This window comes from Babjeviella inositovora (genome assembly GCF_001661335.1).
Source record: "Babjeviella inositovora NRRL Y-12698 unplaced genomic scaffold BABINscaffold_4, whole genome shotgun sequence".
Lineage (NCBI taxonomy): Eukaryota > Fungi > Ascomycota > Pichiomycetes > Serinales > Babjeviella > Babjeviella inositovora.
This window is the reverse complement of record NW_017566841.1, coordinates 175,654-202,937: the sequence shown is the minus strand read 5'-3', so window position 1 is coordinate 202,937 and position 27,284 is coordinate 175,654. Positions and strand designations below refer to the sequence as shown.

Below are 27,284 nucleotides of genomic sequence, written 5' to 3'. Positions count from 1 at the left end.
CAAGTATTTCCATTAGACGAATATAATGGCATTCAAATATCTTGGTAATCCCTTCAATTTTGTGCCACTTAATTGCTTACTCACTGTATCTAGCCTCGGGCAATTTTACATCTTCACTAAGTTACCGAATTGAATTTACTCGAGTTACCACTCGCTCTCGCTATCGCTCTACATTTCCTCAAATAACATTGTTTATCTAGTGTACAGGAGACTTCGCCTTTATTCCTCATCCTCGCTTTCGTCAGACTCACCCAACTCGATGTCCTCCTCATCTTCGTCGGCCTGGGCCTGACGTTGTTCCTCATCTTGTTGCAAGGAATCTCTCAAGATTCTCTCTCTCTCCTCCTTGACCTGTCTCTGGACGACGACGTAGGTCCCCAACGGGGTCTTTTCCCACTCAAAATCGCCCAAGAAGTGGTTGACCTCGGTTCTGTTATTTGGTCCGTACTCGACGTCGGCTCTCTGCTGCGTTACAAAAGTGACGTTCTGATTCAACTTCTCAACCAATTGGCCCAACTGCTTGTTGAACTTGATGTTCTTGGACTTTTTGATATATCTTCTCAACTGGATGATGGCTGGGGTGGCCAACTCGGGGAAGGCAATGTTCTTGGAGTACAAGACAAAGAACTCGGCGGTGAGGTCGACAAATTGCTCACATAAACCGTCCTGGTAGGCCTTGGTGCCTAAATACGCAGCGTTGGCCTTGATATTGTACTCAAAATCAAAGGCCAGCAAAGAGGTGGCCTTCGGGTTTTTGGTGATGGCAGAGGATGCGAGGATCTCGTTCAACAACGGGAAGAGAGGGATAAAGACTCCAGTATTTTGGGACAAACGGATCAAGGATCTGATAAGATAGAATCTCAACGGGAAGAACTGCGCGGTTGGGATCAAGCGGATGGCCCCCAAAGTGACCTGTACCAACGGGTAGATCAACTGTCTCAACGGCGACTCGCCCTTGGTCAAGGCCTCCTTGTCTGGGTTGCAGTGCTGGGAGAGCACACGCGACCAGAAGTCCAAGGAGTGGCAGTATTGCCAGTTGTAAATAGCCTTGAAACCCTCCTGGGCGTTGGAGGTCTGGTTGATACTGTTTCTCAAGTGGATGGCCAACTGTCTGACGAACTCAAAACCCACCTGGTACGCAAGGCTTTGGTCAATGCCAAACAACTCGGCGGCGGAGTTTTTCTGAAAGTTAATCATCGGCATGTTATGCACGTTGGTTTGGCGACATCTCTTGATGAAGGTGGAATAGGTGAACTTCAACACGTTCTCCAAGATCGCCTTAGGGAACTCGCGGGAAACATTGTTCAAGAAGGCAAAGGCGGCGATCTGGGTCTCAACGTCCTTCGTGGTAGACCACACATCAACGACGGCGGACAAAATCTCCTTCAACAAACGCCTGTGAGAGAGAAAATATGGGAACACTTCCTGGACGGAAGAGAGAACCAACGCGGCGGTCTCAGTGTTGGTGATGTCCTTCAAAAGCGTCAAGAGCGACCCGGCATGCGACTTCAACACCACCGCGAGGCCCTTCACGTGTTTGTTGTTCTGTGGGATCGATCTGACCTCGGCCTTGGACTTTTTGTACGGTACCAAGATCTGCACAGCGCGTGGCAACTTTTTCAACACGAGCATCATCAACTCCTTGAACGCATCGGAGTCGGTCACGGTGTACTTGTACTCTTCCTCATCGTTGATGTGAACGGCGGCCTTGAACGCCATGACGACGTTCTTGATGAGCTTCACGTTAGGTTTCTCCAAGTCTTGTGCCCAGGTGCGTACCAACTCGATCGTGACGTCAGTTTTGTCAGCCATTTCCTTCTTCTTTTTTGGAGCCTCTTCTTCCTCCTCGGACTCTGCATCGCTCATAGCGTCCAATGGGTTTACTGGCTTGAAATCCAACAACTCCTTGTCATTGTTCTTGAGGTACTTGTAGAATTCTGGATCTTTTTCGGCCAACTTTTCTAACTGTTCCTCGTGGTCCTCCTCGTCCGAGGAGGACTCATCATCAGACCCCTCAACAACTGCCTTTTTGGACTTCTTAGAAGTGTCTTTAGGGAGTTCAAATCCGCCCTCAAAGAACTGTTCTACGGACATGTCATCAAACACCTCCTTGGTAGCCGGAGTAACTGGCTTGGAAGGCTCCTCCTCGCCGGTCTTGCCTCTCTTCTTTTTCTGACGCGCTTGGAACAACTGATTGTGCTTCTTCACCTCTTTACGGTGCTCGAGCGTGTGCTTGAGGTGCTTAGCTTGGAACTTCTTGGTCGACTTGGCAACTTTACCCATGTTTGTGTATTGCGTGAGGAGAGTGAGAGATATAGGCGTAGGAGTTTTATGAATATTTTTCACTGCGCATAATTTTTTTTTCAGATGAGATGAGATGCAGGAGTGATGTAGTGAGCACGGAAAGGGACGCATACATGAGCAAGTCCGAAACACGAGTAAAGGTGGGTATAACAACTTTTATAATAGCTATAGGAAGGGTTGAGAATTATTCTATATATAATAATCACCATCCACTTAATATGCAATTTTTTTTAGATCTTTTAGGTGGGGGGTGTCTGTGTGAATCAGAATTGGGTGCACGTGATAGGAGTGCGTACGAGTTCATGCTAAGTTCGGTTGACGGAAATACCAGCAGTGGAAGTGTGTTGGCACAATGGATTATAATGAAGTCTCACAAATTCCTAACCTGTGGGGAGATATTACCTTCTCTGTTTTTTCTTGGGCCATGCGAGAATGGCCATATTGATATCGTCTTTTTTTTGTGTACGTAGCGCAATGCACCATTAACGGAGGAATGGAGGGCACAAAATTAAATAATTTTTAGATGCCCAGGGATCACAGGAGATTTGTGAGAACAAAGAGTGAGATTATTGTGGGATTCTAGACTATACAGTTGGACAATATAATCGGTAATTTCAAAAAGTAGTGGCTTACTTTGCATGTGGTTGTCAGTGCGAAATAAGAATTTTGTACATCCACTATAGGGTGATATATTGGATTACTAGTCAAGATTGAATTAATTTTCGTAGATTCCGTGTATACATATACGCAGTTCAAATTCGTACCATTCGGCTAAGATGTGCCATTTTCACAGTCACTTCCGCTTTAATTTTCCAGCAATCAGACCAGACATTGTATCTGGTTAGAGAGGAGCCCTCTCTTTCGTATATTTTGGGCGATGATGTATAAACTTTGGGTGTCGAATCCCTAAAACCTGCAAAAATTCAGTATGGACTCTCAATGAGTCGGAAGCATGTGTCGTCGGAACGTACCCGAGAGTCTACAATTATCTTAAGTTATGATAAGACCCAAGGCCCGTATCGGGCTAAAAAAAACAGGGATAGTGCTTCGCAATTTAAGAAAGAGTAACATACCTAATATGACCTTCTTGATTGACCTCGCTAAGGTGGTGCCTATGCTTTTCCATCTTCGAATACTAATTTCAAGTGTCTTCGGCTTCCGTTTTCACAGGTGCTACTCCACGCTTACCTGTCCTTTATTACTCGATTCGCTGAGTCAACTCACCCGGTTTCCTTGACGATACTTGGAATTCCGTTCAGGACATTAGAAAATACCAAACATTTGGTATCATTAACGTTACTCGGAAGTTCTGTTTTCCGGTACTTCCCACAAAACTTACTCGCAACTTCCGATTTAGTACCCACTAGACCCGTAAGGACTATATACTTCATTCTGTCAGTTTTTGACTTCCTTCGTACACCTGGATCGTGTAGTCCTTCAAAATGACCTCCCGGCGGTCGACGAGCTGCCTTTTTACACGCTCGAGATTGTGGAGCGCAGTACTAGCCTCATCATTTGCTATGGCAAGCCAGCCATTGTGTTTGATGCACTTCCGCCTGTCAGTGATGCACACCAGGTGGTATGCGCGTGTCGCGTCGCGATTCGAATATGCGACATATAACGCATCGGCGTCGGCGTCGGCATCTGACGGCTGCAGGTACTCGGCGCTGCGCGTAAATTCGGCCCAAGACGTTGGCGGAAGCCGCAAGTGGCTGTTAAATCCGCACACGTCCACCTTGATGCGCTTGGCTTTCTTTCCTGTGTCGGCATTGATGCGCTCCGTGAGAGTGTCGTTCCAGAGTCGGACGCGCTCCTTGAGGCGCGCTACGTACGCGGCCTTCGCACGCACTTCGGCAGTAGCGTGCGTGGCCGCAGCTAACGCCGTGGAAATCTCCTGGATTTTCGTGCGTGTCTCCGCGGGTAGCTCCGCGTAGTCCTCAGAGAACGCGATACGTGGAAACACCGCACCGAGCCGAGCTATCACGGCCACATCCGCAAGCCCCGCCACGGTGCTGACCTCCAGGACGCTCAAGTTATCCTCGCGAAACGCGCGGTCCAAGACGTATTTCTTCATAAAAAGTATCCCATGCTCCTCCGAGCAGTACTTCGAGACCTGGCGGATAGGCTGGAGACAGCCAGGGAGCCGGCATTGCTTCTTCCACAAGGTCGTGCCGAGCGCGCGCCACTCGCAAAAGAGACAGTAAAACTTGAAGATCAACTTCTGGTGGTCCTTCGGGTACTTCATGCACGAGAAGTGAAACCATTCGTCGCACTCGTCGCACGCGATCATGAGTTCGCCCGTGTCGGGTTTACGGCAGATGCAAAACACTTCCTCACTATTCAGGTCGTACTGTGGTGCTTTCTTGTACTTTTCGTAGAGCCGTTTGATCGCCAAGTCGCGGTTGGAGTCGGGCGCGACCTCGATGCGTGCGCGCTTGCCCGTCTTCTTGCGTGTGGCCTTCCGCTTGCCCTGCGCAACGAGCTCGGTCTCAGGAGACGATGGCGCTTCGAGTGTCAGCGCGCACGAGTTGTTTCTGTCGGTTTCTGCTTCTGAGTCGTCCATGGATGAGTGAGTATGCGATGTGAATGATGAGATGATTGAAGGTGCGTTTTTGATGAAATTAGATACGTGTAGTCACGTGATTAAGATACCATGTAACCATACAGACAACGTTTGGTATACTCATATCTCGTTGAATGTCCCGTCTTTATTTTTACCCTCTTCGCCTTTGTCTTTGCCATATCTCGAATTGATCTCTCTTAGTGGACCCTTATTTTCCTGGTAGGGGCTGCTGAGACTGAAAACCTTGCATGTAAGCTCGATATAACTTACTATCGAATGGCTGTCTAACCGCTTTCAGAAGACCCATTTCCAGTATTAGAGTTCCAACCTTTAAAATAAATCGGGTAACAGTTATGGTTATATCGAAAAAAAAACATATCTCTACCTCTGTTAGCAATTATGATCCAATATACTGTCTGTTTTAGCATACCGGCGTATGTCATGCTACTATACCGTGTTTGCTGTCAGCTAGAGGCAGTGTTACAGATTAGGGTGGGGCCAGAAAGGAGATTATAGTGTTGAAATTCCTGCGATAGATAGATATTTAGTTTAGAAAAGAAGCAATGGGGTTAGGCAGGCTCTGGCCACCCTAATTAACATTGACGCAGCGTTGTTCGACTCAAACTGAACAACAGCGGGATAAAATGGAATATACGTATACTAGTACCTAAGACAGCTCTATATCTAGTGTTACTTTGAACACCATATTTCTCTTTACCTTTTATACTACCTGTTTACTTTAAACCACCAAGCATTTCTGCTAAATGTGTTTATAGGGTGGCACATCCTCTACATTTCATATCACGTGACAAATTAAACATATTTTTTGAGATCGTCCCATTTGCAAACAGTAGCTGGTTTACAAAACGTTAACATTTTTCAAAATTAGCTTTGCGAATAGTTTGTTAATTAGTAAATCTCTAAGATTGTAAACTAACTCGAATGATAGAACACCCCTTATGTTAACAGCCAAGGTCTGATATAGCCGCAAAGAAGAAAAAAAAAGTATTATCCATGCAGGAGTGAAATATTTCAAGTGCCAACAAACTCCATCTAACAAGTTCCTTCTTTAAGATCAGGCCCCGTTCTCAGTTCTCTTGCAAGTTACATGATTTTAAGATCTCATACACACCTGTTTACAAGACTTCCACGTCTCCTTGCCGCACTCAGCGTTTCTGTGGCACCATGCCACTCGTTCCCGCCCTCGTTCCTGCGATCCAGCAGGGCCGCCCAGACCAAAGATAAACGCTTCGACAAGAAGTTACGCAAGCACCAGTATTTTGAACAGTATAGTGCGTCTCCGGTATCGACCAACTTTCCCTCCGTGCCCGTAGCGGAGCTTTTTGCCCCCGGAACGCAGTGTGATTCCTGCGGCGTATCCTTGCAGAAGGATGTGCCAGGCGAGAGCGGCTACTTTGTGATGCCTAGGCCGAAGACCAAGAAGGCAGTGAGACATACCGTTTCGCATCTTTCTGCAGTGGACCAACGATTGTTGTTGAATGCGGATGTCTTTGAGACGGACGAGGAGTTTATGAAATTCACTAGCAGTACTGGTGAAGCCCCCCACCAAGTGACGGACGAGATAGTCCGGGCAGAGGCGGCAGTTCAGGTAGCGGCGGGTGGTCAGAAGGTGACATGCGATACTCCCCACACACACGAAGCATCAGCTCCGCCAATGGAGTTTAGCAAACTCATATGCCTCCGCTGCCACGATGCAGTTCACAGTAACAAATTTACCCTCGAAGCCCCCTCGCCCATGAATGAAATCCTCCGCAAAATCCCACCTGGTTCCCAACTCGTCCACGTGATCAACGCCTTTGATTTTCCCCACGGTCTCTACCCTCTCGAGGACTGCGACTCGTGCGAAGTTATCTATGTGATCAACAAAACTGATCTTCTCTTCCCTAACGAGGTGAACGCCGCGACGCTCGGACACGCATACTTTGCTAACGTGTTGCGCAACGCAGTTGGTGCGCGCGCAGAAAACGTCTTTGTTGCGAGTGCGAAGTGTGACTGGAGTGTGCGGCGCTTGGTGAAGCGACTCGGACCAGTTACTTATATTGTGGGCGAGGTTAACTCGGGTAAGAGCACGCTCATCAAGACGATTCTCAACCTGAGCTCCGCAGAGCATCTCTGGGGCATCCCTAGCAAGGAAGTTGGTCCTGGTGCGTCGTATTTCCCTGGCTTTACCAAGGAGAATATCAAATACAAGGTGCACGACAAGCTCACATTGGTGGACGTGCCGGGGTGCGCACGCGCGGGTGCAGGGATTTACGACTACATGCAGCCCCGCGACATTGCCGCGATCGGGCGCGGCGAGAAGGTGATCCGCAAGAACCAGTACCACGAGCGGTATGAGACGGTGCGTGGTGGCCAGGCCTACTCGATGGGCGGGTTTGCGTATGTGGTTCCGCCACGCGGCGTAATCGCGCAGGTGGTAAAACACAGCGCTGCACGTCAATGGGTGTTTTCCGGGATGGAAAAGGCGAAGTATACGTGCGCGAAAAGGGATAGGTCAAATGAGAAGATCTTTTCGGTTGGGGAGGATTCGGTGGAGAAGCTCAGACGGTATGTGATTCCGCGGTTCCATGGTTCAATTGATGTGGTGGTGAAGGGTGTGGGGTACTTGACGATTAAACCGACATCGCGTAAAACTGACAGCGAAGCGGGTAGTTCAAGAGAAATGCCTGATATTTCTAATACTATTGCCACTCCCAGGGTCATTTCTGATATTTATGGCGCGTCCAGCACTTCCAGTGCCAGAACTTCCGAAAGTTCCTTTTTCGAAATCTACGCCCCCGAACACGTCGAGATTCTCATCCGCGAACCCATTCGCTTCTACATCTCCAAATCCCCTATTGCTAACCAGAAATATGCCGTCTTCGAGCCCCGTAAGGAGGCTCATCGCAACCGTAAGTTCGGCTACTTGGCCGTTCCCACTGATAAAACCATTTTCTCCGAGTTAGTCCCAGTGCCGGAGGCCTTAGAGGGAAATTTGACGGAGTACGTGGAAAAGTACACTGAAGCCAAGCAGAAGAAGCGTGGGTGCTATCTTACGAGCTTGGGCAAGACTGAAGAAGGGCACGTAGAATACGGATTGAAGCATAATGCGGAGTGGATTGCGCCGTTCTAGCAAGTGCGGGGGAAATGTTGCCTACTAAATTGAGAGTATTTATCTTCAGATTGAACGGAACCACTTTCAAACTGAGTGTATTTGCTGTTAGATTTACAGCTTTTTGTGAAGCAGTTCAGGGATGCAAAACCGACTTAGAGCGCCGGCCAAATCATGTAAATAGTAGTGAGTATGGAAATTAATTAAACTATGAATACAAATTGATGTTAACAATAGAAAGGTGGGTTGTTAGTTCGTCGAAGATGGTGTCATCCTGATAGACAAACCAACGATTTGAAAGGTAAGCAACATAATATAAGTGACAATATGGTGCTATAAGAATGGGTCCGGAGAGATAGAGCTTACAGAATAAAAATCCTCGCTTATTGCCCAAAATTCCCACATGCGCGTGTAAAATCAGCCGATATCTTTTATCTCATCAATTCATGGTTTGAACTACTGAAGAAGCGCTGTCGTTTCACATTTTAGATTTTTAGGGATAACCTTTTCTCTGGACACAGGTATATACGTAGGCATATTCTTGGTGGAGGACGCCCGCTAATTATGTGAAGCAAGGTGGCCAGTTTGCCCTATCTATAGGCATATTGTGCTGTTCTTGGCGGGCTTAACCTCTCCTGTAAATATTCAGTCGAAGTCAAACAATACCAACGTATCAACTGTAACAATAAACACCGTATTTACAAACAAAATCTAACGCTTTGAGTCAAAGAATAGGCTTGAGAAAGAACTAGAAATAGGCAGAGAGAAAATAAATGGAGAAAAAAAATTGTGTCTAAAAAAGAATATACGATAATTGAAAAGAATAATCAAGGAAGTTGGAGGTGATAGATATGAAAAGAGGGTGCGGATTTCTTTATGTAAACCGAGAATAATGTACCACTGGCTATAAGGGGCAGGGCTTAATTATTAATAGAATCGGTGTAGTTAGGAGTAAAATGTCCACCATAAAAAGATCCATTCTCCCTAGATTTATACCCAACAGATATTGCTTTTCTTATTCCACTTCTTGTCGTCTATATATCCTCCCGTTATGAGATATCTCCACTACTTTACTATCACGTGATCTACAATTCATTATAATCACGTGTTATACTTGTCACTGTGCAGGAGTTCGCAACTTGATAAGATAAAGATGCTCCAGATGTTTGCTCTATTTCTCCGGCCCATCCTAACACAGAGACAGAATCATGTTTCACTGCGAACGGTGTCATCTCCCAATCAAGATCCACGAATCGCTCTATGACTTGAGTGCTGCCCAGCTTGACTTGCTTGTGGCTAGCAAGACAAAGCCTGACGATCACCTTGCGCCCGTGGTACCGGCGGACCGGCTCCAGATACTCGAAGAAGCCAGTAATGCGCCGGCACGTAGCACCAAAAACTATTATGATGCGGATGTAGACCGCTCGTTTGTGATGTTGCCAAAGCAGAAGCATAGCGAGACCCACACCAACATCTCCGCTCGTTTCAACACGCTCGCGACGGTGTTTGAGGTGCTATCCGCGACGTATGAGATCGACTACCCCGTATGCTCCGACTGTGTGACCTTGCTCGTGGACACAATGAAAGCACGCTTTGATAGCAGCGCCAGGGAGAAGGACACTTACATTCTGTTCCTTCGGAAGCTCAAAGATCAACCAGGGCCAAAGCTCCACTCCAATGACGTTTTAGCGGAAATGGCGGGGCTTAAGGAGCAGGAAGAGGCCCTGGTGGCGGAGTTGGCGGCGTTGGAGGCGCAGAAAATGGCGCTTGAACTGGAAATGACCGCGATAGAGGCTGAATTTGTGACCCTCAATGCCGAGGAGGAGGCGTTTCTCGTGGCTAGAAACAAGCTTGACGCAGAGATTTCGGACTTTCACTGTGAGCGAGATCGGGTCACGACACAGTATCGTGCAAACCTTGCACAATTGGATGCTCTTCGCGCTACCAATATCTATGGTGACGTGTTTCGCATTTCGCACGAGGGACCGTTTGGGTGTATCAACGGCTTGCGATTGGGCAGTTTGGCGAACGAGCGAGTCCTGTGGAACGAGATTAACGCGGCACTTGGTCAGGTGGTGTTGCTTTTGGCCACGCTTGTGCGCGCGTTCGACGTGACGACTCCTGAGTACCGACTCCGGCCGATGGGCTCTCAGAGCAAGATCGAGCAGATTGGACAGAGCGAGAGGACGCCAGCTGCAAAAAAGGTGACAGTATTGGAGGCGTTTTCTTCGGGAGAGTACTCCATTGAGCGCTTGTTCACTCACGGGAAGTTGGACGCCGCGATGGTCGCGCTAGTGGATGTGGTACGCGCGATCTGGAGCAAGATACAGGAGACAGATAGTAGTATGGATCTTCCGTACAAGATGGTGGGCGAGGAGGTGGGTGGGGTGAGCATTAAACTATCGGCAAGGACGGTGAGCGAGGAGTGGACAATGGCGTGCAAGTTTTTGCTTACGAACGTAAAGTGGTTAGTGGCATACGCGGCGAACAAGGGGTAAGTTTGGGTGGTGGTTCAAATTTCAGCCACGGATAGTTTTATCTATGGAGTTAAACATGGATGTTAGAGGCTTGGGGGCAATGGGTTTTATTTTGGGTATGACCTGCAATAGGTAATACAGGGCGTTTCATCCCTAGCACATCCCGATACATATGCTAATCAGAAAGAAAGGTATGGGTTTCAAGGGTTGAACTACTCCGGCCATAATCGATTTGAAGGGGATACCATAATTGGACGGCTAATATTCGGTACTTCGAGACTAGCTTTGGATGGATCCGAATAGATAGAGATGATGAGTCTTGTATGGTTCAGGGGTAGCCTTAAAAATCTGAACTCGGCTTAGGGAAGCGTATAACCGATAAATTGCATTTATGATTGGATTAAAGTCTATTTGACAACCTCCGACATCATATTTTATCATACCCGTAGGAAATTTCGAAATATTTTAATAGGACCCTGAGGAGTAAAAAATGGACCATTTTTAAACAAGCCAGATCCCAAGCTATAGAGGATAAAGGTGTTAGTCTCGTGACAAGGAATGGCATTCACCTATAGAAAACATATGTTGATATCTGCAATGTACAAACTAAACAATTACAAGTATTATTAGCATATTTACTATACACCTACCCTATACTAGTACACTTTGTGATACTCATCCTAGTCGAACTGATACAGGACGGCCATGCTAGCGCATCGCGTCTTTTCGCGTCACACTGAAATTTCTGTGCATTACTTCTGATAAGATAGCTTCTGCTTGAGCTTAGCTCCAAGTGTTAAACCTATCTCCCATTCTTACACACTGCCATGGATTACACTTATTTGGAGAGAGTAGCGGTAGGACTCTATCCCTACGTGATCGGCGAGCTCTGCCAGGACTATAACCCTGCCGCGTTTTCCACCAAGATGTACGGTGACATGTCTTTTGGTCAGCTCGACACCTGGCGCTACGAAACGCTCCCGCAGCTCGTCGCTGACCGCTTCAAATCGGAACGGTGCCACATCAACAGAAAAGAATTGATAATGCTCATGGACTGGAAACTGTATGTAACGCTGGGGATTACCGGGGAGAACTAACACGCGCAGCGCCAAGGGCAAGTTCAGACCAATGTTGCCCAAACTTATTGCCTCTAACGACGAATCTAGTGTTGTCAACGTTACTACTGATGCCTTTACCAAGTTTTTTGCCAACTGCGATCTGGTCCAGGACGGTTTGGACCTGTATCTCACAGCTCTCAAGGAGCCTCTAGATGAATTGTGCAAGTTGAAAGGGGTGGGACCAGCGACGGCCACATTAGTCTTGTCCTTGATGTACAAAGTACCGAAATACGCGAAATATGCACCGCCGTTTTTCTCCGATGAGATGTATGCCTATTTCTTGGGCACTGATGAGAAGATGAAATACAGTTTGAAAGAATACCGCGCGTTAATCACGGAGGTGTTTCCAATCTACGCGACGTTCCCGATGGGAATCATTGAAAAAGGCAGCTGGACGTTGGAGGTGGTGAGAACTATGAAGATCAAGGGCAAGCTGGCAATGAAGTTGAAAGGTGCCTTTCCGGTGGAGGTCAGCGACGGAATGTATTGGCAAAGCGTAAAGGGAAAGAAGCGTCTGGTGAAAGGGGAAGAGGAGAATCGGGCCACCAAGAAGAGAAGATTATGAGATATAGGAGTAGAATAGCTGGAGGTATATTGATTAGGTCTTCCGGAAATTGACTATGGAAAGATTTTACGGAGAACGGCAAGGACAAGATTTTCTGGAGGTTGGAGGTGTTACAAGGATTTAGGGAATGTTCACAGTCGAAGTCTATGGGAAAAATTGAAATACTCAACATTCCTGGAGGGCTACTTTCAACTATCTGTACCTTGAGTTAAACTTCAGGAATGGGCTTGGAGTTACAAAATAATAGATGCGCCATACTGTTTGGCGCCTTTTACTAACATTTAAGATTCACATCTTTGTCGAAATGTAAGCACGGGTTTTATTTTCAGTTCGCTTCTAAATTCATTCCACGAATAAATCTTCCACGTCGGTGAATTTGCTTATAAAGCTATTAGAATCTCTAACCCACTTAAACTTACCCCGTAAGTTTTAGAAACAGCTCGTAATTCTCCCATAGAGCTCTTACAACTCAGTACGAGTATAGTACGGGTATACTTCCACCATTCTCGCCCAAGGTGTTCACTGGAAACCTAGACCAGACCTGTTACTAATAGAAAACAAGGTGTTCACCTCAATAAACTTGCTTATCCGCTGTTCGCTTAATGTCAACTGTGACTTCAGAAGTTGACAGCAATTTATACCATCCTTTGGCCACTCACGCAGTGTTCTCCTTTAGTTTTTCCGGCTCAACACTCCCCCCCGGCGTCCCCTCGTCCGTCTCGTCTATCGCCTTTGTCCGTCTGGTGGCGGTAAAAATATGTGGTTTGATCGTTGCGGTGGGGCCATAGCGCGCCTCACATCGCCCCTCAGCCTTCTGATGCTTCCGCCTCGCACTCTTGGTGCTAAATGTCTTGCCACACTCGCACGGGGCGCGATCATCGTCTCCTGGAGCGTTTGGGATCTCAGTAAAAGGCTTTGGGGGGCTTTCGTTGTTCATTAAGCTGGAAATATCCATTTTTTCTTTCTTCTCCTCTTTGCTTTCTGCCTTTACTTCTGGTTTTGCGAACAAATTGATAGATGGTTTCGGGGCGAGTTCGGGATTTACCATTAACTCGGGCTTTGGTGCAAGCACTTCCGTCGAAGGTTTTTCCAACTTTCCTTCGGTGCGCACAGGACATCTGCCCGGCGCGGCCTGATGCTTCCGCCTGGTATCCTTGGAGCTGAAGCCCCTCCCGCACTCACAGTACACCTTGTTAGACTCTGGCTCTATTGCCAAGACTTCGTGCTTGGGAAGAAGCGGCATAGGCTTGTCTTCGTCGCGTTTTTCCTCCACGGTGACCACGCCGGGTGCTATCGTTGCGAGTGCACCGTGACGCGCCGTACAGCGTCCCGGAGCGAGCTGATGCTTCTTTCGCGCGTCACGCGTGCTATAGAACTTACCGCACTCGCATCCCACACGATTGGGCAGCTCTTCCGCAAGAACCTCCAGTACTATGGGTGCAGCTGGTGGCTCAAGGTTAGTGGGTCCCATGTTAGGAATTTTCGCCGCGTCACCGTAGCGTGCGGTACAGCGCCCTGGTGCGAGTTGATGTTTCTTGCGCGCATCACGCGTGCTGTAGAACTTACCACACTCGCATCCCACACGATTTGCCAGTTCTTCTGTAAGGATCTCCGACGTCGTGGATCCCGCCAACGGCTCAAGGTTGGTGGGCCCCATGTTGGGAATTGTCGCTGCATCACCGTAGCGCGCAGTACAGCGTCCCGGCGCGAGTTGATGCTTCTTGCGCGCATCGCGTGTGCTGTACTTTCGGCCACACTCACATGGCAACCGGAACAACGCCAGGGGCGAGGGCGTACTGGCAGCGTCCACAGCGACAATAGCGTCGGCAGTGACATGCAGGGGCAATAGGGTGGCGTAGTCACCATGGCGCGCGGCACAACGGCCGGGTGCAACCTGATGCTTTTTGCGCGCGTCACGCGTGCTATAGTTTCGGCCGCACTCGCATGGCCATTTGGTTTCGGAATCAGTCTCCAGCTTAAGGGTAGCCACAGGAGTGGGTTTGAGCACGGGGGCTTTCACGGGAAAAAGCTCACCCGACTCTGCGCGTTGGAGAATGCTACGTTTGGGAGTCGCGGTCTGCACAACGCGCGAGTCTGTCGGCACGCGCAAGCCGTACTCGGCTGTGAGAAGAATATAGCGTGAAATGCACTCATCATCCGGGCTGTGCGCGGCCACGCGTGCGGCAAGCTCGTTGAGTTTCGCACGTTTTTGCACTATCTGTTTGTAAGTCGACGGCGGGTAAGCGTAGCTGAGGGACCTGACGCTGAGCATCGGCTCATCCGCCACAGAGGCAGTTTTGGGGAGGCCGAGGTCAACAGACTGGATAGCTGGGCCCGCAAAGTTGAAAGATATCGTGGACTCCATTACTACTATAGGGTTGCGTAGATATGAGGGGATTGGGGCGTGAGCTACAGGTAGGTGGTGTATCGAGGTGGTTGCTGGTAGATGAATGTGTAATGGTTGACTCTTGTAGCTGCAACGCTGGTATACCTCCCAAAGATAGCTGCAATTTATGGATTAAAAGGCTAAATCACTGGGGAGTAGGCAAGGGAGGCGAGTTTCACAGTCTTGTAGTAATTGTAGTTTCACCTGTATGTCACTTGTGATTCGGCGATTTTCCGGTTCAGCTTTGGTCCTGCACGTAGATTAGACTGGAGATGGGGACGTACTATAAGAGGGGTGAATGGGCTTATAATGGGTAAAACAGAGTTCAATAGGTGAAGGGATAGTGTAATCACGGAAATAGCATGATAGTAAGGTCTTGCTTTATTCACCAGTCTGGTTTAGGCAAAATAATGACAAAGAAACCAGGTGGCTGATCAATCTTTTGTCAATGCTGTTCTGCAGAGGCCTATCAGCTTGCGACCTTTGATTTATATCGGTATAAATAGAATATTACCAGAACAATAACCATCCTGATTAAAATTTAGGACTAAATATAAATATAGAAATACGTCTTCATCCAGAACTGATACCTGGTTGATGATTTTGCGTTACTGCACACTTTATATGCCCACGAGCACTTTATTACCTGACAGTCCATCATCCTTCATTGAACAACGTCAGGGCTCTGAAGTTTTCCAATTCCCAGTATGGATAAGCATGTAATAATATAAAAATAAATCTAACCTATAAAGTTTTATATTTAGTATAGCTTGGAATCGTCTATGTTATTCTATTACATTCAAAACTACGTTTATCACCCCCATCGACCACCTGCATTTAACTCTCTGCAAGATTTTTCGTCCACTGTCACCTCCCTCTCCACATATCAAATATAAATATCCCACAAACATGAACGTAACCCTCCGGAGCAGTGTGTTCAGCTCCCAATTAGGTATCCGTGTGTGCACGATATTCCCCTTGCGACGCCACTTCTCGCTTGACCCCACGGCACTCGTGGAGTCTTCCACGGCGCTCCTCCAGAGCGTGCACACAGCATCGGGGCTCCCGTGGTGGGGGCTCATTCCGCTCGCGACATTTTCGCTCCGTGCGATGTGGACACTACCACTTGCAATCTGGCAGCGGAGACGGCTTCAGAAACAGAACGAGCTCAGGCCAGTGATCGCGGCGATGCTCCCGATTCTCAAGCTCAACCTTGCGGAGCTGGTCGCGCGCAGCAAGCGCGAGTTCGCGGCGCTCAAGGGTGATGCAATTCCCAGTGATGTCACGGGCATGACCTCGGACCATATCACACTCCTCGTGGTCAAGGAGCGCCGTGCGCGCCAGAAGGCGCTCTTCCGTACACACGGATGCCAGTTATGGAAGAACGCGTTGCTTCCGGTGTTCCAGATCCCCTTGTGGATCCTTATGTCCGCTACCATTCGCCATCTTTCTGGTTGGCAATCCTACTTGTCCTTGCAGACGTCTCAGAATCAGCAGCTCATCGACCCGACTCTTTTCCACGAGGGTGTATTCTGGATGCAAGACCTCTCTGCGATTGATTCCATGGGGGTCACCCCCATTCTCTTGGGATCCCTTGCGTTGCTCAACATCGAGTGGAATGCTAAGTCACTCCAGATGTTGAAGATGTCTGCACAAGCTGGAACCGGTTCCAAAATCCGCTCCTTGAGACCTACTGCCGTGGACGCCCTCATGAATGTGTCGCGGCTCTCAGTTATCTTCCTCATGACTATGGCTTCCCAGGCGCCTGCTGCGCTCACTATCTACTGGATGTGCTCAAACTTGTTTTCCTTGGCGCAGAATGTTGTGCTAGACTCCTTGATGCCTATCGGGTACGTCAAGGACACTGGTGGCCGTCTCGGGTGGAGAAAAGCCAAGGAAGGGAGCCAACCGTTGGCTAAATAAATAAATAGCAGAGTTTGCATATATGAAAACGAAAACTAATGCCGCGTGGCTTTTTTTGACGTGCTTAATTGTAGCAATTTTATGTGTTATCACAGGTAACACATGTCTATCCGAGTCTTCACTGTATAAGATTTATACAGTAGCCTCAACCGGTGTTCCTCAGCGAATAGCGAAAACTAATCATTAGCGTTATATATATCTCCGTGACTGATGTAACTGAGTGTCAGGCTCGGATAATTAGTGTTGTATGCGTCGCTATGAATTACCATATGGTTGTCTCAGAGCTTAGTTGCGTATATTATCTTTATAGATTTCATGTAAATACATCGATTGGTGAAATATTTCAATTAAATATCCGCTTAAAAAGGCGCCAGAGCCTTATAAAGGATGTTCTCAGGCTACAGTTCATCGATTTTGCAGATGTTGCAGAGATTTACAAACCCAATTCATATTCACATTTTCCTTTTAATGTTGAGATAATAGCCTTGTGCCTAAAAATTAAATAGATAACTCTATATGTAGTAATTAGCACAAGCCAACCACAGTATTTTCCGTATAAAACCAGATATAATGTACGCGTTATAGAGCCTTGTTCCGTGTATCTTTCCCATGCCTCAGTTACAGGATTGCTGTCCATACTTCCAGGAGGTAATTAAGGATATACCCCCCGGTCAGTGCTGACATAAAAGCTGAGTGCCTCCTAGTTTAGCAGACCTGATCACATACAAATACACGTCTGTTTTTGATAAACACACATTTGAAGCACAAAAGTGGCATTTCTGAGAGTTTAGAGTTATTCTGTAGTAGCAGATAGTGTTGCTAAACAAGGTTGGTCGCGTGACCAAAGAGCGGTATAGTTTGGAGCCTAGACAAGCATAAGTAATGACAAGCCTGGGCTCTATTCCTTCCTTGGAGTTAATCATTTTATAAACTGGTATAAATAGTTTCTACTAAAAATTTTGAAGCATAAATACGAGGTATACATTACAAAAACGACGTTGCTCAAACCTGGTTTAAGTTTCAACCCCCTGGCGCGTTAGATGCCCGCTACGAGGGTGACTTTTCGCGCGCAACTAAAAAGAAACGCGACACGTAAATGAGAGATACTTTTCCTAATCCACCACCAACACCCACCATGTTTATCAGAAGAACCAAACCTTTGTTAATGGTTCTTAGCTTTGTGCTAATCTTGACTTTGCTCTCTCTTTTCCATATCAACGACCCTGCAAGAACCGCCAAAGCGGTCGACTTCGTCAAGCAGAACACCAAACTGTCTTTCAGCGCGTTTGCCGACATGACGAGCCCGCAAAGACCCGATAACTTTGAGTCAGAGAAGGAAGCCGAGACCAAGAAGTTGCAGGAGGCGGCTGATAACGCCGAAGTCAAGGAGTTCGACAAGCACTTGGACCTTTCCAATGCCGACGGGCATAAGGACGAAAAGCTCCCCGAGCAGGCTCAGAAAGAGGCCGATGAGCTTGCTGCTGAAGCTGAAAAGGTTGAAAACAACACTGAAGCCAAGCTTGGAGCCGAAAGCTTGGAGGAAACGGCGCAGAAGATGGAAGCCGACTCTGCCAAGTCTCAAGGGGAAACTACCCAAGAAAAGGAGGGATCCAAGGTTGCCGTCGATTCTTTGGAGGCAACACTCGAAGAGAGTGCAGAAGCTGATGAAAAGGAGGAAGAAAAGGTCAATAAGGATGAAAAGGTTGCTAATGTTATTGCTGAAGGCGATAAGGAAAAGACGCAAGCCGACATCAAGGCTGATGCTAAGGTTGATGCCAAGGCTGACACCAAGGTTGATACCAAGGTTGATACCAAGGCTGATACCAAGGCTGATACCAAGGCTGACACCAAGGTTGATACCAAGGTTGATACCAAGGCTGATGCTCCAGCTGGCGACTTCAAGATCCAAATCGAGGAAGACACCGACGTTTAAATAACAGTAATCTCCAATTAGCCAATACCATCAAAAAATTGTAGGCTATGCACGCGAGTATTCTCACTGGCAAGGAATAGTAAATTTACAAATAGTGTATCCCAGTTCTAGTCTGATCAAGTATGCTACGCGTATGAGCAAAAAGCTTCCTGTAGAGTTACGAATGGTGGGGGATTAATTAATATTTACCTTATGTTTCAAACTAGCGAAACATAGGTTATAAATAAATATTTCTATCTGTTAATATAAATAAATACATAAATGTACATTAATTAGGTAAACACAGCTACTCTTATCATATTGATTAGGTAAACATAGCTATTCTTATTATATTAATTACTAGATATATCATTAGTTCCTGTGATCCTTCTATACCCTGCCTTAAACTGACATGACAATTACAAATAGTCTCCAGGATAGGACCTGCGTGCTGATTCATTTTTATGGTCTAGACATCCGTGAGGCTCGATCTATAACCCCGACACTGTGTCAGGGCTCCTGGGCCTGTTGTGATTCCAGTCGGGGGATCGTAGTCACTCATCGATTTAAAAGATATTATCGGAATAATTCACTGGGTACAATCACATTCTTTCACAAAAATAGATACTTCTAAGCTAAACACATATCCTATCAGCAGGAAACCACCTCCTTATATAGCCCTTTGGGCTTGTATCACCACCGGTGTTTTAGTTTCGCCTAAATAGTCCCAGCATTTCAATTTCACTTGGGTTATCATTGTTAGTTTAGTCTTTTTAGATCGTCATATAGTTTCACTCGTGCTAGGGAGCTAATTCTGATAACCACCAGCCAATCCTGGTAGCCACACGCGTTACTTACCTCAGAGATGGCTTCCCTAACTCTGGCACACCGCATGGTACGGCCGTGTGGTCTAGTGGTATGATACTCGCTTTGGGTGTGAGTGGCCCAGGGTTCAATTCCCTGCTCGGCCCGTATTTCCTTTTTTGTTGCCACTGACAAGAGGATCAGACCAGATGAATACCTCGGAAGTGCTACTACGTCAAAATTAACCCTAGGCAGTCATCCAGGTGCTGTAAACAAAATACTGTTTGCTGCTAGAAAAAGTTGTCAAAATTAAATTGCGTCATTCCATTTATGATTTACTAATACCACACCTATAATTTACCTGTACTATACGGAAGAGAATTAATTATCTGAAGGATCTATTACGTCAACAATGAGAAACCAGAACCTTTCGAAGTTCACCCGAAATACACTTTACAAAGCATCTGGCATATCTCCAAAGGGCTTACAGCTTGCCCAAGTCAGCTACATACAGTATATACTTCTTGAGGTTATGATATGCCCAATATCTGCCTAAAGAACAGCTGACTATTAATTATATACCTTTTATCCAACCAGCTTCCTTGTATAAATCTAACATGTATATTACTTTATAAATCAAACTGGTGGAACGTAACACTAAGTTACATTCGGCTTTTCAATCACGTGCCTTCACACGTGGCTCATCTCTGAATTTCTTTTTTGCGAAGAATATTTTATTTTCCTAAATTTTTCGCGCAGCGTGCAATTTTTCACAGATATAAAACTATTCGCCCTACTCCACGCTTCCCCCTCTCATCTTTTACGCACTATACAATGGGTAAAAAACGGAGAGCTGCTATCTTGCCGACTAACATCATTTTGTTGCAGAATGTCGTGCGTCGTGACCCTGAGTCCTACCACGAGGAGTTCATGCAACAGTATGCCCACTATGAGTCCTTGAGAGACATCTTCTTGTTGAATCCTTCCGCACACGAAGGTGACGACTTCGGTGACTTGATCGGGTTCATGTCTGCGGTGTGCTCGTGTTACCCTAAGGAGACTGCCAAGTTCCCTGACGAATTGAAGGCTATCCTTACCAACAACCACAGAGACCTTACGCCGGAGTTGCGTGAGAAGATCATCCAGTGCCTTGTCATGTTGAGAAACAAGGAAATTATCACGGCTGAGTCATTGATCCAGACCATTTTTCCGTTGTTAACCGCCTACTCGGGTGACGCGGCATCCGTCGGAATGCACGCGAAGGCCTTGAGACACCAGGTTTACTCCAACATGATCACCTTGTTGAAGTCGGTCAACACCGGTGCCAAGCACCAGAAGCTCAACCGATCCACCCAGGCCTTGTTGTTTAACTTACTTGAGCAGAAGGATAGCCAGGGGTTGTGGGCGACCAAATTAACCAGAGAGTTGTGGAGGCGTGGGATCTGGGATGACTCACGTACTGTCGAGTTGATGACCCAGGCTGCGTTACACCCAGATGTGAAGGTGGCTATTGCCGGTTGCAAATTTTTCCTTGGTGCCGATAAGGAGAGAGAGGCGAACTTCGAGGACGATTCTGAAGATGATGACCATTTCGATATGGCTGCGTTGAGGCATAAGATGTCCATCAACAAAAAAACCTCCAAGAGAGGTAAGAAACTCGAGACAGCGGTCAAGACGATGAAGAAGAAGAACAACGCCAAACACTCTGCCACGTACTTGAACTTTTCTGCCATCCACTTGTTGCGCGACCCCCAGGGCTTCGCGGAGGCAATGTTCGACAACCATCTTTCCGGAAAGTCAGCCAATCGTTTTGACCTCGAGCAGAAGATTTTGTTCATGAACTTGATCTCGCGCTTGATCGGTACCCACAAGCTCACTGTCTTGGGGATCTATTCCTTCTTTTTAAAGTACCTTACGCCGAAGCAGAGAGACGTCACCCAGATCATGGCTGCGGCTGCACAGGCATCCCATGACTTGGTTCCGCCAGAGTCAGTGGCCATGGTTGTGAAGAAGGTTGCCGACGAGTTTGTTTCCGATGGTGTGGCTGCTGAAGTTGCGGCCGCCGGTCTCAACACTATCAGAGAAATCCTTTCCAGAGCCCCATTGGCGATCGACTCTACTTTGTTACAAGATTTGACCGAGTACAAGGGCTCCAAGGCCAAGCCGGTGATGACGGCTGCCAGATCCTTGATCTCGCTCTACCGTGAGATTGCTCCAGAGATGTTGTTGAGGAAGGACCGTGGTAAGATTGCCTCCATGGAGTTGCAGGCCAACGGTGGGAACAGCGCCGCGGCCATTTTGGAGAACACTGGCTCTCTTCAGTTCGGTGTGGAGTCCCATACTGTCACGGGTATTCCAGGGTTGGAGTTGTTGGCCAAGTGGAAACTTGAGCAACTCGAAAAGGGGATCACCCATGACGAGGATGCAGACGAGAACTGGGAAGTCGATGAGGAAGATAACGGTAGTGATGTGGAAGGTGACTGGGTTAAGATTGAGTCCGACAAGGAGTACGACATTTCCGACGACGAAGACAAGACTGAGAAGACCCCAGAAGAGAGGAAGGCCGCCAGAGAGGAGGCCAAGCGTCTTAGGAGGGCTAAGCGTGCCAGAAAGGATGAGGCGTCCGACCTCGAGTTGTCTGACGAGGAAATCGAGGGCCAGCCATCGCGCAAGAAGCTCAGAGCCGAGGCGGAGGCTGCGAAGCTCCAGGCCAAGCTCAACCAAGAAAAAGCCATGATTGAGATGTTGTCTAGCACTATCTTGACTCCAGCAGACTTTGCCAAGTTGGAAGAATTGAAGGTTGAGGCTGGTCTCGAGAAGGTCTTGGGTAAGTCCCAGACCAACGAAGATTCTGTCGATGCTAAGACTCTTGTGGGTGCTTCCAAGTTCAAGCAGTTACGCGAGGAGAGAATCGCCGCCGCCAAGGATGGTAGAGAGGACAGAGAGAAGTACGGTTCCAGAAAGGGTAAGCGTGACGCTCCGCACTCGACGACGAACAGAGAGAAGGAACGTGCTAAGAACTTTGTCATGTTGATCCACAAGAAGGAGGTCCAAGGCAAGGTCAAGATGTCGTTGCGCGACAAGCAGGTTGTCACCCAAGCGCATATCACCAAGCAGAAGAAGAAGGGGTACTAAATGCCCCGAAGGGAGTATGGGCTCCCAGTGTATTTTATTCCGTGCTCTGCACTGCATATATGTTCAGTAAAGCTATCAAAATTCTTTTTGTAGAGGATGTTAAAATATTACAGCCACTCTCAAAGAATATGACATGAATCAGGTAGGCTGCCTCATGAGAGTATTAAGTGAACTAATTGGTCTCATGAAGCCATAAAAGGTAAAACCGAGGTATAGTAAAATTGCAGCTCAAAACATATACAATGAGAGCTAGCAATCATCAAATTAAGTTGGTGGAATATCTGGGCGTTGAATGCCTGGTACTTTATCCAACGAACATTTTTTTATGATAAACAAATCCGTCAGAGTGTATTATGGGCTGCCAGTCCCAAAATTTTGTGTACCTAGTTGGAAGCACGGCCAACCCTAGCAGGCGCCATGCAGCTATGCCCTACTATAGTATCATATAGGTATAACTGTTATACAGTCAGTCAGAAAAGTTGTGATATGATTCATAACTAGACGGCATGTTTAACCAATATGTTTATTACTATACACATATTTCTATGTTTTCTGATTTTCACCAGTATACTGGAGGTTTTCGTACTTTCTCCAGAATTACGCATTTCAAGCTCCTTGCAATTGTGTGGGGTTACGCCATGTAATTTACATATTTCTGAAAACTCCTATAACCGCTATTGTTGAAAAGGGCGCTTTTGTTACTCACTGGTTCTTGAAACCACAGATAATAGGGGGTTGAAAATTATTGACTTTGCGCATGATTGTGGTTAGCAAAAGGCCTGTTCGCCTCATCACACGGCATATACAATCTCGATTGGGCAATAAATTCCACAAGAATAGTTGGGATTCTACCAAACCACACCTGGGTCTCCAGATCCATACCATAAGACCAGTCTGTGACGTAAACTTAATGGTGTGGCGCATGGGGTTAGACTTTTGACCAGTACATAAGGTCTTAATTAGAGCGCTTCTAACATAGTGATATACTTCTGATAAGACGCGGTCTAATCAACCAGCTTTATATCATGGATAGAGAGAAACCATCTCCATGGTTGCTGGAACGAGCTTATGCCCGAGCCAGGTGGCAGACACCTCAGGCTCCATTTCGCGTGATGGTTGAACCCATTTCCAATGGCGGAAAATTACTCTTTTGGATATATTACCCGCTTTAAGCTTGAGGAGACGAATTCTATGATACACGATTTAATTCCGACCAACACCTTTTGTACAACGACTAAATTTGGGCATTGTCGCTTTCATCGACATAATCCTAGCTGTTGTCTTTAGCGCTAATTGACACATCATGCAGTATCGTGGTTGACAACGAAATATGCAGGCAAGCAGCCTTGCATACGCGTAACCATTAAAGCTTCGCGCCAAACAACCGGCCTTAACAAAGTGGTGCTAATTCCATTTTTGAACACGCTAACCCTCACCGAATAACAATTACGTACAGTGTGAATCATGGGCTCTTGTCTCCCAAGGTGTTTCCTTTGTGTGGAGTTTTAATGGTTGCGCGTATGCTATCCGGCAAGTTTCTAGCTAATTGGAAGGGCAGTTCTTCAATCGCGTTCAAGCGCGGTATCTGCTTCCAGGGTCTCATGCACATATGGATTTCACCTCTTATGGCTTGATAAATGCGGAGAACAAAACCAGATCCAGATTTCTGCCCAGTAAACACGCAGATTCACGCTGCATTGTATGGCAAGAAGCGCAGCCCCGCCCACCCATGTTGACAACACTCATCCGCACAATCAACGGCCATGAGGCTAAGGAACCCTGGTGAATTAATTCTGTGCTATATGTACCACATATTTTATATTATGCCCGTATATTTTTTTGAGGGGGGAAGTTACGAGATTGGTGGGTGGGCGTGGTACAGCGTGTACATGCATAATGACGCTACCACCTAGCAATTCGACTGCTTCACGGTGAAACACCACCAAAAGAAGCCAGCCATGCCGCACCGCCTACGTGTGCGTTTTCCCCAAAACAGACCAGACAAAAGTTAGTTACACGCAGGAGATCACTAAAAGAACCACAGGGCGGTTTTCAGACGCTTTTATCTGAAACGCTTTCCTTTGATATCTTCGTAGCTTTCTGCTGATTGATTAGCTCACAAGTGGAGGCTTTGAAATCCTCTACAAAGAAATTAAAGATACAAGGGTATACAATAAGAGCAGTCCCTATTTTAACAGCATTACAATATAGAGCCCATCTAAATTAGACAACTACACCCTTCCGTTCCATCCAAATTTCTACAATATCCGGTTTTCAATATTTCCCATGTCTTCAGATTCCCACGTGATCGACTGGGAGAGCTTGCTCGAGGTGGAACAGTCGTTATGCCAGACTTCCCTGATGGTTCATCTCAGCAGCGAGCTTGACGGCCCAGCAAATGGCACGCTTCTCATGTATGAGCACTTGGAGCGCGTGTCGCCGTTTATCCGCTCCTCCCTCGAAGACCAGTTCACCATGGCAGACTTGGAAAAGCTCCTAGAGGTCATACATAGCCCAAATGCAGACCCCAGAGACACATCTGCTGTGTGCAGCGACTTGGAAAAGCAGTTCTGGTTGGTGTTTGTAACCAACTTCTCCAACAGCATCAACACCATGCCTAATTATACCAAGTTCATGATCTACTCCATCGGCATTCCGACGCAGCAGTTGCGGGCGCGTATTTGGGGGATCTTGACCGGGGGATGTGACTCGTTCGGCCGGCTGAACGACGTCACCTTCCTCAAGTTATATGAGTCAATTTATTACACCGCACCGCATGCCCTGTCGTCATCCTTGACGTGCACAGACTTTGAGCGGTCACCATCTTACAAGCAGATACTCCTTGACGTGAATCGCACGTTTCCGAAGGTGCCCTTCTTCCAGTCGGAAGCGAACCAGGTTAAGCTCTTGAGGATCTTGAACGCGTACTCGTTATACGACCTCGAATTAGGTTACTGCCAAGGGTTGGCATTTTTGGTGGGGGTCTTGATGTACGTGTTGTCTCATAGGGACTACACCTCCGAAACGGCAATGTGTGACCTGGAGAATGAGCGCATTTTGTTTGTGTCTTTGTGCAAGGTCATGGAGATAAACAAGTCACTCCGCAGCATCTTTGATCCACAAATGTCTGGTATCAATGAGTGGTTTACTCAGTTCACAGAGATTGCTCGCCGCGCGCTTCCTCAGGATTTGCTGGCCCACTTGGAAGTCATGGAGGTAGACTTCAAGCTCTTTTTGAGTCAGTGGTTCCTCTCGTTTTTTGGCATCACTTGTGAGTTTGAGCTCTTGATCAAGGTGGTGGATTTGATGATTTTAGAGGGGTTCAAGACTACCATTTTCAGGGTCAGCACTGTGCTTCTCTTGCGCAACAGAGAAATCCTTCTTGGCTTCTTCAACCAGGAACAGATATACAAGTTTTTGTTGTCTAAGGATATCTTCACCGAATACGAGTCCGATCACATGCTGTTGATGCACGACTTGAATGCGTTGAGCGCCAGTTACTTCACCAGCGATGCGCTCGATGAATTTTCTAAACCGAGAGCGGAAGTGGAGCTCAAGTCCCGATCGGTTTCTCCAAAAAGAACTTCACATACTGTGGCACATTCGCCGATTTCCACGAATCCCGTCCCGTCGTTGCTCAACTCTTTTTCCAATACCATGAAGAGCACGTTCAAGTCGTTTTCCCAGGACGCCATAAACCAGCCCCAGACCTCGCCAAAGAGCACCCTGCGCGCGGTGTTCGGTGATGTAAAAGCTCCATATTACGCCCACACGTCACAGCCGGACTTTTCCGCGAGATCCATCTACTCCATTTCAGAAACTGAGTCTATCGGCTCTGATCCAGATCAGGAGCTGGAGGGAAAAAGCATAGTGTATGGTCGGAAGGCAGAGAGGCGCGGTAATCTGTCCATAGCAAGTCTTCCGGACTCATCGCATTTCGAAGAGATATTGCGCAGCATGAACTCCAAACTCAATCAACTAGAGTTCAGGGTCTCTGAATTGGAGAGAGAGAACATGAACTCCAAGGTGCTTTTGCATAAAATGATGGAGACATTCGGGACCGCAAAAACCGAGAATCCGGTTTCAGAAACGTGCGGTGTAGATCTTCCAAGAGAGGAAGAGCCTGGTTTGGACACAAGCGCGCAGCTGGACTGCTCGTCTGTGTATGAGGATGAGGATTATCCACCGGTGACGCCGACTGCCAATGATGGAAGGAGCTTGCTTACGGTAGAGAAGGAGGCTGTGCTAGACGAAGTCAGGCGGTATTTAGAAATAGCAGAGGTTTAGAATTAATACACGACCGAGTATACACATCTGACTCGTAGGTAGATAAATACCAAATAATGTGCTTTTTTAGGATATTTCCGCGGAATTACTCTCCAGGCTATTATTTCGTCCCTAAACCTCTGAAACTTACGGATGACTGAAAACAACAACAGGAACCTGTATTATGAACCCGGGATACTCTCTACAAAACTAGTAAGGTCTAGATTTGAGCATGTAGTACATATAGGTATAAGATATTTTAGATGAAAATGCCTCGTCACTAAAGTGACTGAAGATACTTTAGGCCATAAAAGTCTGCAGGGTTCCAAGACAGCTTGATAGTGAAGGCTAGTAATTACTTCATATCGCCGAAGGTATCCATGGTTGTGGTGGTAAAGTCAATGGTAACGGTAAAACCATCACCGGCGACTTCGGTGGGAATGGTGAGAGCCAACGCAGGGGTGAGGGCTAAAACAAAGGTAGATAAAACGGAAATTCTCATGTCTGCTGGATTGAAGTTGTGTAGATAAAGTGTGTAAAGAGAAAAAAATGATGACAAGATGGTGGGATAAAGTGCGTTATTATATTGTTACCATTGGTGGCGAGAAAATGAGCATCACTAGCATTCTGACCGTTTTCAGAGCTTCAACGGCATTAAGATCTACTTCAACTAGGCAAAAATCAGAGATTTACGTTTTACGAGTCCGAGATGAATAATT

General features: G+C 47.0%; 12 protein-coding genes and 1 non-coding gene across 13 annotated transcripts; 8 read left to right on the top strand and 5 right to left on the bottom strand.

Annotated features, from left to right (window-relative positions):
• Positions 1–123: 123 nt before the first annotated feature.
• Positions 124–2,303, bottom strand: NOC2 (mRNA-binding ribosome synthesis protein). Its single transcript, XM_019128474.1, has one exon. It carries the CDS (start codon positions 2,281–2,283, stop codon positions 220–222), a length of 2,064 nt encoding a protein of 687 aa, XP_018985883.1. The 5' UTR covers positions 2,284–2,303; the 3' UTR covers positions 124–219.
• Positions 2,304–3,691: 1,388 nt separating this feature from the next.
• SPP1 (Spp1p) lies at positions 3,692–4,867 on the bottom strand (the record flags this gene model as incomplete). The annotated part of the gene is made up of 1 exon (XM_019130401.1): positions 3,692–4,867. The coding sequence occupies one exon, from the start codon at positions 4,865–4,867 to the stop codon at positions 3,692–3,694; it is 1,176 nt and encodes a 391-aa protein (XP_018985882.1).
• A 927-nt stretch (positions 4,868–5,794) lies between these two features.
• On the top strand, positions 5,795–8,496 carry BABINDRAFT_124816 (uncharacterized protein). The gene is made up of 2 exons (XM_019126975.1): positions 5,795–8,169; positions 8,221–8,496. The coding sequence occupies exon 1, from the start codon at positions 5,976–5,978 to the stop codon at positions 7,998–8,000; it is 2,025 nt and encodes a 674-aa protein (XP_018985881.1). The 5' UTR covers positions 5,795–5,975; the 3' UTR covers positions 8,001–8,169; positions 8,221–8,496.
• Positions 8,497–9,187: 691 nt separating this feature from the next.
• Positions 9,188–10,477, top strand: BABINDRAFT_166166 (beclin 1; the record flags this gene model as incomplete). The annotated part of the gene is made up of 1 exon (XM_019130400.1): positions 9,188–10,477. The coding sequence occupies one exon, from the start codon at positions 9,188–9,190 to the stop codon at positions 10,475–10,477; it is 1,290 nt and encodes a 429-aa protein (XP_018985880.1).
• A 697-nt stretch (positions 10,478–11,174) lies between these two features.
• Positions 11,175–12,456, top strand: BABINDRAFT_160818 (uncharacterized protein). Its single transcript, XM_019128473.1, has one exon. It carries the CDS (start codon positions 11,585–11,587, stop codon positions 12,137–12,139), a length of 555 nt encoding a protein of 184 aa, XP_018985879.1. The 5' UTR covers positions 11,175–11,584; the 3' UTR covers positions 12,140–12,456.
• BABINDRAFT_160817 (uncharacterized protein) lies at positions 12,326–14,704 on the bottom strand. The gene has a single exon (XM_019128472.1). The coding sequence runs from the start codon at positions 14,502–14,504 to the stop codon at positions 12,795–12,797; it is 1,710 nt and encodes a 569-aa protein (XP_018985878.1). The 5' UTR covers positions 14,505–14,704; the 3' UTR covers positions 12,326–12,794.
• A 730-nt stretch (positions 14,705–15,434) lies between these two features.
• Positions 15,435–16,508, top strand: BABINDRAFT_60423 (membrane insertase; the record flags this gene model as incomplete). The annotated part of the gene is made up of 1 exon (XM_019132344.1): positions 15,435–16,508. The coding sequence occupies one exon, from the start codon at positions 15,435–15,437 to the stop codon at positions 16,446–16,448; it is 1,014 nt and encodes a 337-aa protein (XP_018985877.1). The 3' UTR covers positions 16,449–16,508.
• A 309-nt stretch (positions 16,509–16,817) lies between these two features.
• Positions 16,818–17,368, bottom strand: BABINDRAFT_160816 (uncharacterized protein). Its single transcript, XM_019128471.1, has one exon. It carries the CDS (start codon positions 17,083–17,085, stop codon positions 16,882–16,884), a length of 204 nt encoding a protein of 67 aa, XP_018985876.1. The 5' UTR covers positions 17,086–17,368; the 3' UTR covers positions 16,818–16,881.
• BABINDRAFT_124771 (uncharacterized protein) lies at positions 17,037–17,446 on the bottom strand. The gene has a single exon (XM_019126974.1). The coding sequence runs from the start codon at positions 17,369–17,371 to the stop codon at positions 17,120–17,122; it is 252 nt and encodes an 83-aa protein (XP_018985875.1). The 5' UTR covers positions 17,372–17,446; the 3' UTR covers positions 17,037–17,119.
• Positions 17,447–17,456: 10 nt separating this feature from the next.
• On the top strand, positions 17,457–18,507 carry BABINDRAFT_124763 (uncharacterized protein). Its single transcript, XM_019126973.1, has one exon. The coding sequence runs from the start codon at positions 17,545–17,547 to the stop codon at positions 18,379–18,381; it is 837 nt and encodes a 278-aa protein (XP_018985874.1). The 5' UTR covers positions 17,457–17,544; the 3' UTR covers positions 18,382–18,507.
• Positions 18,508–19,259: 752 nt separating this feature from the next.
• Positions 19,260–19,331, top strand: BABINDRAFT_t164. Its single transcript has one exon. It is a non-coding gene; the product is annotated as a tRNA-Pro (tRNA).
• Positions 19,332–19,998: 667 nt separating this feature from the next.
• Positions 19,999–22,299, top strand: SDA1 (Sda1p; the record flags this gene model as incomplete). The annotated part of the gene is made up of 2 exons (XM_019131682.1): positions 19,999–21,748; positions 21,890–22,299. The coding sequence occupies 2 exons, from the start codon at positions 19,999–20,001 to the stop codon at positions 22,297–22,299; spliced, it is 2,160 nt and encodes a 719-aa protein (XP_018985873.1).
• Positions 22,300–24,404: 2,105 nt separating this feature from the next.
• BABINDRAFT_160814 (TBC domain-containing protein) lies at positions 24,405–26,604 on the top strand. Its single transcript, XM_019128470.1, has one exon. It carries the CDS (start codon positions 24,586–24,588, stop codon positions 26,584–26,586), a length of 2,001 nt encoding a protein of 666 aa, XP_018985872.1. The 5' UTR covers positions 24,405–24,585; the 3' UTR covers positions 26,587–26,604.
• The last annotated feature ends 680 nt before the right edge of the window (positions 26,605–27,284 follow it).

Excerpts from the sequence above, each read along its gene's own strand:
- NOC2 (XM_019128474.1), bottom strand. The coding sequence starts at position 2,283 with ATGGGTAAAGTTGCCAAGTCGACCAAGAAGTTCCAAGCTAAGCACCTC.
- BABINDRAFT_124816 (XM_019126975.1), top strand. The coding sequence starts at position 5,976 with ATGATTTTAAGATCTCATACACACCTGTTTACAAGACTTCCACGTCTC.
- BABINDRAFT_160818 (XM_019128473.1), top strand. The coding sequence starts at position 11,585 with ATGTTGCCCAAACTTATTGCCTCTAACGACGAATCTAGTGTTGTCAAC.
- BABINDRAFT_160817 (XM_019128472.1), bottom strand. The coding sequence starts at position 14,504 with ATGGAGTCCACGATATCTTTCAACTTTGCGGGCCCAGCTATCCAGTCT.
- BABINDRAFT_160816 (XM_019128471.1), bottom strand. The coding sequence starts at position 17,085 with ATGGACAGCAATCCTGTAACTGAGGCATGGGAAAGATACACGGAACAA.
- BABINDRAFT_124771 (XM_019126974.1), bottom strand. The coding sequence starts at position 17,371 with ATGATTAACTCCAAGGAAGGAATAGAGCCCAGGCTTGTCATTACTTAT.
- BABINDRAFT_124763 (XM_019126973.1), top strand. The coding sequence starts at position 17,545 with ATGAGAGATACTTTTCCTAATCCACCACCAACACCCACCATGTTTATC.
- BABINDRAFT_160814 (XM_019128470.1), top strand. The coding sequence starts at position 24,586 with ATGTCTTCAGATTCCCACGTGATCGACTGGGAGAGCTTGCTCGAGGTG.